At 34.1% G+C, this 10,501-nt stretch overlaps 1 protein-coding gene across 3 annotated transcripts; it reads left to right on the top strand.

The window, feature by feature from the left end:
- The first annotated feature begins 4,538 nt into the window (after positions 1-4,538).
- Positions 4,539-9,998, top strand: LOC112720250 (pentatricopeptide repeat-containing protein At2g27800, mitochondrial-like). Of its 3 annotated transcripts, none has more exons than XM_025771122.2 (3): positions 4,564-5,049; positions 7,320-7,499; positions 8,106-9,998. In XM_025771122.2, exon 3 carries the CDS (start codon positions 8,347-8,349, stop codon positions 9,673-9,675), a length of 1,329 nt encoding a protein of 442 aa, XP_025626907.1. In that variant the 5' UTR covers positions 4,564-5,049; positions 7,320-7,499; positions 8,106-8,346; the 3' UTR covers positions 9,676-9,998. The 3 variants fall into 3 exon arrangements, with proteins under 3 accessions (XP_025626909.1, XP_025626907.1, XP_025626908.1); XM_025771123.3 differs by lacking the exon at positions 4,564-5,049 and adding an exon at positions 5,859-6,269; XM_025771124.2 differs by lacking the exon at positions 7,320-7,499 and having other exon boundaries at positions 4,539-5,049.
- Positions 9,999-10,501: the final 503 nt, after the last annotated feature.

Below are 10,501 nucleotides of genomic sequence, written 5' to 3'. Positions count from 1 at the left end.
TTCTTCTCCTCTTGAAAAAAGATTTATTCTCAAATCTTGTAGTTGGAAAAATAGTGTATAAAAAGGACAAATACAAGAATGATAATTTTTTTTTGTGTTTTTTTCTTTTTTTTGTACTGTAATTTTTTTTATATTTTTTTAAATATAAAATCAACAACAACGACAAGATAATAATGAAATACAAATAAGAAAGACAAGAACATAAAGAAGGACGTGAGAGACATTAGACTCTTTTTTTTTGGATACAAGAAGAATAGACAATTAGACATAGATTAATAATGATTAATCTAATACTTGAGATTTGATACTAAATGATAAGAAAAAAGAAGGATAAACAAGACGAAAATTGAAATTGAATAGAAAAAATAAATTATAATTGAAATAGAAACAAAAAAGATAGGTTGAAATTAAATATAAAGAGAATCACCCTACTTTTTATCCAATTTCTTGATGCAACAAGAAAATGACTCCTCATCCTAACTTGTCCACATCATAGTTCGGAAATTGAATCGAAAGAACTCCTCAATCTTCTACCCAATTTTTCATGCAACAAAAGGGGGACTCACTCGACCTCACTTGTCCACACCATGATTTTATCACGAAACAAAAAAAAAGTGCTTTGACACCTCTAATCACTCAATACTACGACTACAATAATTTATAAGGGATTTATAACTTCTTATTAGGTTAAAACAAAGAAAATTCTAAGTCCACAAATACAAAGCCCAATCTAGTAACTAAATAAACAAAATTAAAATACATCAAATTAAATTGAATATTCTAAAAATATAAACTAATAACTTCTAAATAATATTTGAACTCTTCATATCACGAATATTTGAAACACGTATCATTTATAAATAAAAAAAAGACTATTTACCCATTTTGGTCCCCAAAGAATTTCAAACCAGACACTTTAGTCCCCAACTAAAATTAATTACTCAATTGATCTCTAACAATTAACTCCGTCAGTCACTTAGGTCTTTTACTCTATCAAATCTAACGAAGGACAAAATATTCTCTGACAACTCTAACAGGGGACAAAATGATCCTTGTTCCCTCTGTTTGGAAACAACACTGTTCTCCCCAAATTTTCATCATATCTCGTCTGATTCTAACAGTCTAACGTTGCAACTTCAAGCTACACAATACACTCTCTATAAATTCAATATTCACAAGAAGAAAAATCCTCAACTTGTTCTCAACCAATTCATACTCAAAAAACTATTGACTATGTCTTTCAAGTACTTGTCGTCTTTGATGGATCCCGTGAATTTAGACAGCAAGTTCAATTTGTTAAGATCTATCGTCGCCGTCGCCATCTCCCTCCTTCTCTGCCCTATCATCTCCATGGTCACAATGTCCACCACTCCGATCGCTTTCTTCAGCTTCTTCTATGAACCAATGTTCAGTAATCGGTTTAGTTTTTATATGAGCGGCGACGGCGACATTGCTCGCTGTACTGATAGCTTGGATGCAAGGTCAAAACTATCTGCTAGCTTGGACTCCAGGAGAGAAGGAATGAAGCACTCGGGATCTATTCCAAATGAGAATTTGCATATGATGTCAAAGGAAAATCTTCTCATGATGTCCTAATGTCCAACAATCTATATTGCTTGCCGGAGAGTGGAGAAAGGCAAGCCCTTGGGGTAGTTATGGAACTTGGTCTTGAAGATGTGGTGGATGTTGTCGGGGTTGGAGGTGATGTTGTTATCGTCTTATCGAAGACGTTGAGGTGGATGCTTCTGGTGGGTGAAGTGTAGAGGAGGTGGGTGTACCAGTTACAGAGATTTGGAAAGTGTGTGCTCCATGACATGTTGAGGTAGGTGCGACATGCGTGGTAGTTATACCATGGTTTGATTTTGGAGCTGAATAGGAGGAAGGAAAAGATAGAGAAGAAGACTGTGAAGGTAAAAAAGGAGAGTATGAATGTTAGGGTTATGCGAGATATAATAAAATTTGGGAGAGAATGGTGTCATTTTCAAACCGAGGGGTCAGGGACTATTTTGTCCCCTGATAGAGTTGTTAGGGATTATTTTGTCTTTCGTTAGAGTTGATAGAGCAAAAAACTTAAGTAACTGACGGAGTTAATTGTTAGGAACCAATTGAATAATTAATTTTAGCTAAAAATTAAAGTGTTTAGTCCGAAATTTTGTAGAGACCAAAATGGTTAACCATTTATAAAAAAATAGAATTAGAACATTAAAAAAATTAAATAATTTAATTTTAGTTATTCATTAATAAATTCTAATTCTTAGCCTTTTAATGAAGCTCAAAATATTAGGATTTGTACGGTGGAGGAATTAAATTCGTTGAGTTGGGATTATATGATTTTCTATTTGCACCTAATTTATTTTTTATGCACGGATAACTAATAAGAAATCACTAGTATATACAATGGCTTGAGACATAATCATTTTTATTTGCTCAAGTTTTGCAAGATATTGAGTCCATTTGAATGAGAAATTGTTCCACTATTATATATGTGGCTAATTTAAAATGTTGGATTGCATTCACTTAAAATTGAGTACAATATATTTACAAAATATTGAGTACAAAATATATTTTTTAAAATATTTATGTTGCATAAATTTATTTTTACTTTTTAAAAATGTAAATAAATTTTAGTAGAAGAAAATTTAATTAAAAAATACAATTCTATTAATTATTTTATATAATTTAATGAATAAATATATTTATTATTTAAATATAATATTATATTAATAAAAAATAAAGTTATCTACTATAAAATTTCATTTCATTTGATAAATATTTTAAATAACAGAATTTAATTCAATTTTATAATTTTACTAATTTATTTTAAATACTAAAATTTAATTCAATTTTTAATAAAATTTAATTTAATTTTATACTAGTAGAAATTTTCAAACAAATCGTAAAAGATAAAAATTACATTGCTTTTTTAACTTAGTTTATACTTCCTCTAGTTTGTGATTAGGACAAGGGGTGATAGCTTTATTTTAGAGTTTGATGTTCCATTTTTTACTCTTGATATCATTTCATTTATCTGCTCGTCTTCTGTTTGATAATATATTTTTCATATTATATTAAAAGACCTAAAAAATATCTATTAAATTTTTAAAGAAAAAATTTAGGAAATTAACTAGGATAGGAGCCAACTAAAGCTAATTACAATGTGGATCATAATAAAAAAGTCCAATAACACAAAAACACTCCTAAACTTAACTCTAAAATTAAAAAAAAACAACCGCACACTTCCTCTATCCTCTCTTATTCCCACTCACGCCATTTATCCTGTTGTCTTTCTCTCCTATCACAGCATCCTCCATCGCGATTCACAGCGTCGCCTACCACTGCAGCGCCCTCTCTCGCGCTTCGCAGTGTTGGCTATCATCGTAGTGCCCTTCCCCTTCGCGATTCGTCCGTTTAGGACCACTGCAGAGTAATTCCTCGCCACAGTGCCCTCTCTCGTGATTCGCAGCGTCGCCGACCACCGCATCGCCTTCTCCCTCGCGATTCGCTGCGACCAGAACCATTTCATCACCCTCTTCTTTGCGAATGCAATGCCGTCGACCAGTGCAGCATCCTTTTTGCAGTGCATTCATGTTTTTCTTTAATCATTTTTTTGAATGTTTTTTCCGAGTAAATGGATGTTTCTTTTACATAGTTTCGAATGTTTATTTTCATGATTTTTCTTTAACTATTTTTTTCAGATGCTTCTTTCTAAGTAAATGGATGGTTTTTTATATGGGTTTCTAGATGTTTCTTTCCTAGATTTTGAAATATTTTTTTTTCGAGAAAAGATATAATGGCACACATTTTTTTGAAATTTAAAAAGTTGGCTCAAGTTGGCTTGATATTTAGATGCCATTAAAATTTATTATTTAACTATATATAACTTAGTCATCAACTCAATTCCTTTAGACTAATTTTTCTAATCTAATAATTTAATAACATATTTTTTAAAATTTTTTAAATAAATATTTTAAATATTTTATTTACCAATATATATAATTTAGACATAATTTATATTTTTGTGTTTTATTATTTATCTCGTTTACAGTGCAAACAAATTAATTATATAAACGAAATAAATAATAAAACAGAAAAATATAAATTATATCTAAATTACCTATATCGATAAATAAAATATTTAAAATATTTATTTAAAAAATTTGTATTTTAATTTATATTTTAAATATTAATAATTAATTAATGACTAAAAATAATAAATTTTGATAATTTTTTAGCCAATCTCTACTTAAAAATGAAGTCGTTGAATTAGTAAAAATTTTATAAAAGTGATTTTTTTTTACATATCGGCTCATTTTTTTTCCTAATATGAAACCCTAAATCCCAAGGTTCTGAAAATCGAACCGGATTGGTCGATTCGATGAAAAATCAGTCTCATAGCAAGTCCGGTTGATACAAAACTGCCTTGCAAAATTCGGTTTAAAAACCGGCCGAACCGATGATTAATTGGTGACCGGCTTATCCGGTCGAATTTTTCAAAAGACCGGTTCTCTCAAAAAAAAAAAAAAAAACGTAAAAACCCCACCCCCAAAACACCCGACCCTCTCCCTTATGTCTCACTCTCACATTCCAATCAAATCCCTAATTTGCCTAACCTGAGAGAAAACACCGGCACCACCATCAGCTCCCAGCCGCCGCCCCACTAGCCGCCGTCAGTCACCCCAGCCACCGTCAGCCCCCCAGCCGCCGCCACTCTTCTCTTCCTCACCGTCTCGGCTCGTCGCAAAGCCCCACCAGCCATCGTCACCCCCAGCCGCCGCCACTCTTGTGTTCACCGTCTCTGTGCTCGTCGTAAAGCCCGCCTCTGTGATCGTTGTCGTTGGCAGTGACAGAGGGTGCCGTCGTTGTCCTCGTCGTCGATCCTCTTCTCTATGTCACGCAAACGGTTACTCAATCCTCTTCAAGCGCATCTCTCCTCCGTGAATCTCTGCCCAGAGCCTCGCCGTGAAATCACTGCTCGGGGCCTCGCCGTCGCAAAATGATCCTCTTCCGAGCTTACTCTGTCACCGCCGTTCCTCCTTCGCCATGTCTCTGGTAATAATTAAGCCACTGCTTCTTCAGTTTCAATTTCTAAGATTCTGGCTTCTAAATTGGGATTGTGTCCTGAGTTGGATTGCTGCTCATGTAGTTTTGAATTTAGTTTGGAGGTTAAGTTTGGATTGTTTTGGTTAGGTTTTCTGTTTCTAGATTCTCTGGATTTGGATTTGGATTTTGAGTTTTCTGAGTTTTGTTGTTGAATAGATTGAAAGGTTTTTGTTGAAATTTGCTGTAACTCTGAATTTTTTTTTTGGTTGCTGATGGATTGAAATTTTTAAGTGTAAGTGTAAGTTTGTGATTCTAAGTTTTCTGAGTTTTATTGTTGAATAGATTGAAAGGTGGTTGTTGAAATTTGCTGTAACTCTGAATTTTTTTCGCTGTTGATGGATTGAAATTTTTAAGTGTAAGTTCGTGATTCTAAACTTTTATTGCAATGACCAATTTTTAGTTTTCTGCCTTGCTTCTTCTTTTATTGAAGTTCCTCCCAAATAGTAGCCAGTCGATACTCAGAGAGCAGAGATAAGATCTCTAACTAGCTTTGAGTGTTGGGTTACCTTTTCATGGACATTGTCTAGCTTCCAATGAACTTTAGACACAGATCATTGATTTAAACCAACAGCTTATTACCAAAGCATTCTCTGAGTTTAAGGATGAATTTTCTTGCTGATTATTTTGTTATAATTTAGAAGTTAGTTAAAAAAATTTTATTTTATAAAATTTTAATAATAAAATATGAATAAATTATTATGTCAAATTATAAACTTCTGAATTTTATTAATTAAGAAATTATTGAATTTGTATATTTAAAATTGTATATTGAATTTTTAATGATGGTATTATATATTTAATAAAACCGGTTCAACTCCGGTTAGACCTCGGTTGGACCATTGAACCATTGAACCTGTCACCTGACCGGTTCAATGACCGGTCCGGTTCTCGCAACCTTGCTAAACCCTATCACTCCCACTGAATCCTCCTCCTTTGCCCTCCGGCCTCCAGCCTCCCGCCGTCGCGCCCTCTGCCGCCTAACCACCACCCTCGCTCCTCGTGTGCTCCGCTACTGGCGCATCATGCGTCCACTGCCTCCTTCACCTCGCGTCTTCTCTGCCATCCTCGCTTCGCGTCTTCTTCGCCGTCGTCTCTTCACGTCTTCGATGACTTCGCATTCTCGCTGTCACCGTGTTATGAAGCTTCTCTGCCGATCTTTGTGAGCCTGGGTAAATTCATCTTGTGTATTCATAGATAGTTTAATTTGCTTCCCCCCTCCCCCCTCCCCCCAGAAAAAGAAAACCTTGCTGAGCGAATCTGTTTGTGCCTTGCTTATTTGATTGTGATGAATTTGATGATTTGATAATGCTGTATGTTAATTATGGTTAATTGAAGATTGTGATAATGCAAGTTTCTTATCAACTCCTTAGTATGCTGAATTTTCAGTTTGGAAGTAGCTGACTTCAGAGCTCAATTTTCTCGGTAAACATTATTCAAAATCTGACTTGTACTCAGTATTGTACTTGGTACTTATCAGAAGTTTGTAACAAAGTAGCCTAAGGCCCAGTTTGGATAACTAACTTAATTAAGCTCCTTTTGATAAAATAACTTAAATAATAAATGACTCTGTTAAAAGTAACTTATAAATAAGTTATTTTGTGTTTGGATTTTTAAATCTAAAAGTGCTTATTTTAAAGAAATGTAATGAAAAGTAGAAGTATTATGAGAGAAGTCATTTTTTTTAACTTCTCTATAAGCTCCAAAATAGCTTCTTAGAAAGTTGCAATTTGATTTTGAAAATTGCACCCGACATTAATACTACTACTTTTTATAAGTCAAAAGTTAAAAAAAGTTACTTCTAGAGTTTCCCAAACGGGTCCTAAGTATACAGATCAAGTTTCTAAGGTTGTGAACTACAGAGATGTGTGGCTAGGTACACATAACATGGCATTGGCAGCATGTTTTCCTATACAAACTATCAGAAAGAAAAGCTTGATACATTAATTAGGTCTAACCTTAAAGGGATTGGCAATAATAATACAATGGTAAAACACTAAGACAGCATGAAACATATAATGAAGACAACAGTAGTGAGATAACAGATAATATGTTGTTCATAGTGAGATTCCTCAAGCACTTAGACTTCTGATTATTAATTCCTTAGATTTTTTCCAGTGTAGTAAAATGTGGTTATATATAGACTCATAGGCTGTAAGGATCAAGGCTGTTTTATATCTCTGCCTAATATCTTTCAACACTTCTTGTTATCTCCCAACCAGGTTTCCTTTCTCTCTGTTTTCTTCTTCCGGGGTTTTGTATCTTCTCGTTGGGACACTAGAATGATCGTCATGGGGATTCATTGATTGTTCGTTCAGTTTAATTATTGGATCTTCACTTCATCCTATCTGATTCAATTATTCTCCTACTCAACAAACCTCAATCATTCTCGTACTTAATTGGTATTCTCTCTCTCTCTCTCTCTCTCTCTCTCTCTCTCTCGTTATTTTATTTTATTTAGTTACCTACCCTTTCTTTTCCTCGTGCAAGAAGATATTACATCCTTTTGCTTATAGTTTATGGGTGGTTGGTTATGTTCTTTCCTAGCAAAGCTTGATTCTTTTCGTCTTGCTAGTTATTACAATTTCTGTTCAAGAACAGAATTTAAAAGAAAAAAGAAAATTAATGTTTTTGTTTCGTTGGTTCTAGAAGGTGCTTTTTCCACTATGGTTACTTTTCATTCTTGATTTGGTTTTGGATTTGTGGAACTTAATTTGATTGCACACATTTTCATGTGGACTAAGTTCTAGACCTTAGAAGTTGTATAAAGTGAAATATTTTTCTTGTGGGGATGGTTAATCCAGGTCTCAGCCAATTTATGTATAATGTTGTTAATTGTGACAGTTGGGATATTCAATGAATCAATGTGGAGCTGGTCTAGTTATAGTGGTCTAATTGATATTCCATGATTATATATATGCTTGAACTGAACAAATGGCATACATATAAGTGTTAGTGGGAAATCATTGTAGAAACTTGTTAGTCATCTAGTTTTACTTCCTTAACAGTGATGCTGAAGCTTCCCTTGTCGATTGCTACTGTGCGGAGAAGTAGGTGGAGAATTAATATTGAGGCCATTAACGTATTGGAGAGAGCTTGTGCATTAGAATAAAGACGAATTAGTATTATTATATTCTGAATGCAGAAACTTGAAAATGGGAGCAAGAAATAGATGCTTCAACACATACCGGGGCCGTCTGTTAAGTATTATTTAACCTCCCACTTAGTTATTCACCAAGCTCAGTAAAAATGCAATCTTTTGGTGGAAATTGCTTGAGATATCATAACTACTTCAGTAAGAACAACTCGATCCAAAATTTATTCTCTTTCCCAAGCTCATTTCTTCAGAAGTTCCCTGAGCTCATGTTCAAGGGCCTCATCTGTCAGAGACCACAAAAGATGTGTCTTTTTCATGATACCCAGAAATTTGAACCCCTTTTGTTTCAAATCACTGCTGGCCGCGATAAATTTCCTATAATATTTGCACCTATTTGCGTCAGTTATCATTGCTATTCAACCAGGGCTCCCTCAAGGTCTTATAGAAAAAGGGTTCGCAAGAGGTTGTTGAAATCCCTAAAGCCTACTTTAGATCAAACAAAATTTCACTTGGCACTGTCCCAAATTCCACCAAGGTTCACCCCTGAAGAACTGTGCAATGTGATGACTCTTCAAAGTGACCCTTTGGTTTGTTTAGAGCTGTTTCATTGGGCATCTCAGCAGCCAAGGTTCCGGCACGATGTTTCCACTTTTCATGTCACCATAAAGAAGCTTGGTGCTGCAAAGATGTATCAAGAAATGGATGATATTGTGAACCAACTGCTTGCAGTTCCTTTGATCGGTTCAGAGGCACTGTACAACACCGTTATATATTATTTCACTGAGGCCAGGAAGCTGAGTAGAGCTGTGAATATATTTAAGCAAATGAAGAACAGTAGGAATTCAAATTGTAGGCCTTCAATTAGGACTTATAATATTCTATTTGCTGCACTTTTAGGTAGGGGTAGCAACACCTATATAAATTATGTGTATATGGAGACGATTAGAAGTTTGTTCAAGCAAATGGTGAATGACGGTGTAGAGCCAGACATATTTTCGTTAAATGCTATGCTAAAAGGTTATGTCCTTTCTCTCCATGTTAACGATGCGCTGAGGATATTCCATCAGATGGGTGTGGTTTACAATTGCCAGCCAAACTCCTTTACTTATGATTACTTGATTCATGGGTTGTGTGCTCAAGGCCGGACGAAAAATGCAGAAGAATTATGTCATGAGATGAAGATCAAGGGTTTCATCCCAAGTAGCAAATCTTACAATTCACTTGTCAATGCTTTGGCGCTTGGTGGAGAAATTGAGAAGGCAGTAAGTTATCTATGGGAGATGACCGAAAAACAGAGGTCTGCAGATTTTATTACTTATAGGACCGTGCTCGATGAGATTTGCAGACGAGGAAGTGTTAAGGAGGCAATGAGCTTATTGCGCAAGTTTCAGGATAAGGACCTTCTTGATGGGCATGCTTACAGGAAGCTTCTTTATGTGCTTGAAGATGACTATGGGAATTCTGTCAACAGAATTGATTGAGGTACAACAATAGTAAATTCTTTTATCATTTAATTGTTTGGGAATTTCTCTGGTGAAGAGTGAAGTTGGTTGAAGAATGAAGATTGTAACTATATTTTTTAGAATATGCATTGCACATGTTTTTATTTTTTAGTATTTCTCTATATTGTAAAAAGAACAATCTTCCTTCTTCATTGAAGAACACTCTTCACTGTAGCTATGTCCTAATTGTTGACATATCCTGTCAACCATTAGTTGTATGTATTTGTAATTTCACATGAGATGTTCCAGATTTCATATTCTCTTTTATGTGTAGCAGGTGAACGCCTAAAAGTTTGTTTATAGTTTTATGTATCCAAGTTTTGAAACCCCAAAAAACAATCAAACCTATGTAGAATAATGCAAATAAATTACTAACCATACTACATGGATATAAAAATTCAGCCACTGTATAGGAATAGATATTTGGTGTTAGTGTAAGACTAAGATATTCGATTCTGATGCTGTAAAAGAATTTTATTATTCTATTGTGAAACGTTTGATTAATCCGGTAGTTAGTTATTTTGTTGGAAAATGTATCAATCAACATATATAAATATACATGGCGAATGATAGAGGGATTGATTTTTGGTATTTATTGAGCATTTTTATAAACAAAACAATCGAGTTTAGTTTGGATCAATAATGAATTTATCCGAAGTCTTATATTTAGATTTCAGTGTCTCTAACGAATCTTATTTATTGTATTTGTTTAGTCTCTAATGAAAAATCTTCTTAAATGGGATGACAAAAGATACACAGGATATAATATTGAGAGAAAAATTGAGATAAAAAAAACTTGATGGAG

The sequence above is a fragment of the Arachis hypogaea genome, chromosome 11 (assembly GCF_003086295.3).
Source record: "Arachis hypogaea cultivar Tifrunner chromosome 11, arahy.Tifrunner.gnm2.J5K5, whole genome shotgun sequence".
In the NCBI taxonomy this organism is placed as follows: Eukaryota; Viridiplantae; Streptophyta; class Magnoliopsida; order Fabales; family Fabaceae; genus Arachis; species Arachis hypogaea.
Note: the sequence above shows the minus strand (reverse complement) of the source record. Positions and strands in the feature narration are given on the sequence as shown.

Excerpts from the sequence above, each read along its gene's own strand:
- LOC112720250 (XM_025771124.2), top strand. The coding sequence starts at position 8,347 with ATGCAATCTTTTGGTGGAAATTGCTTGAGATATCATAACTACTTCAGT.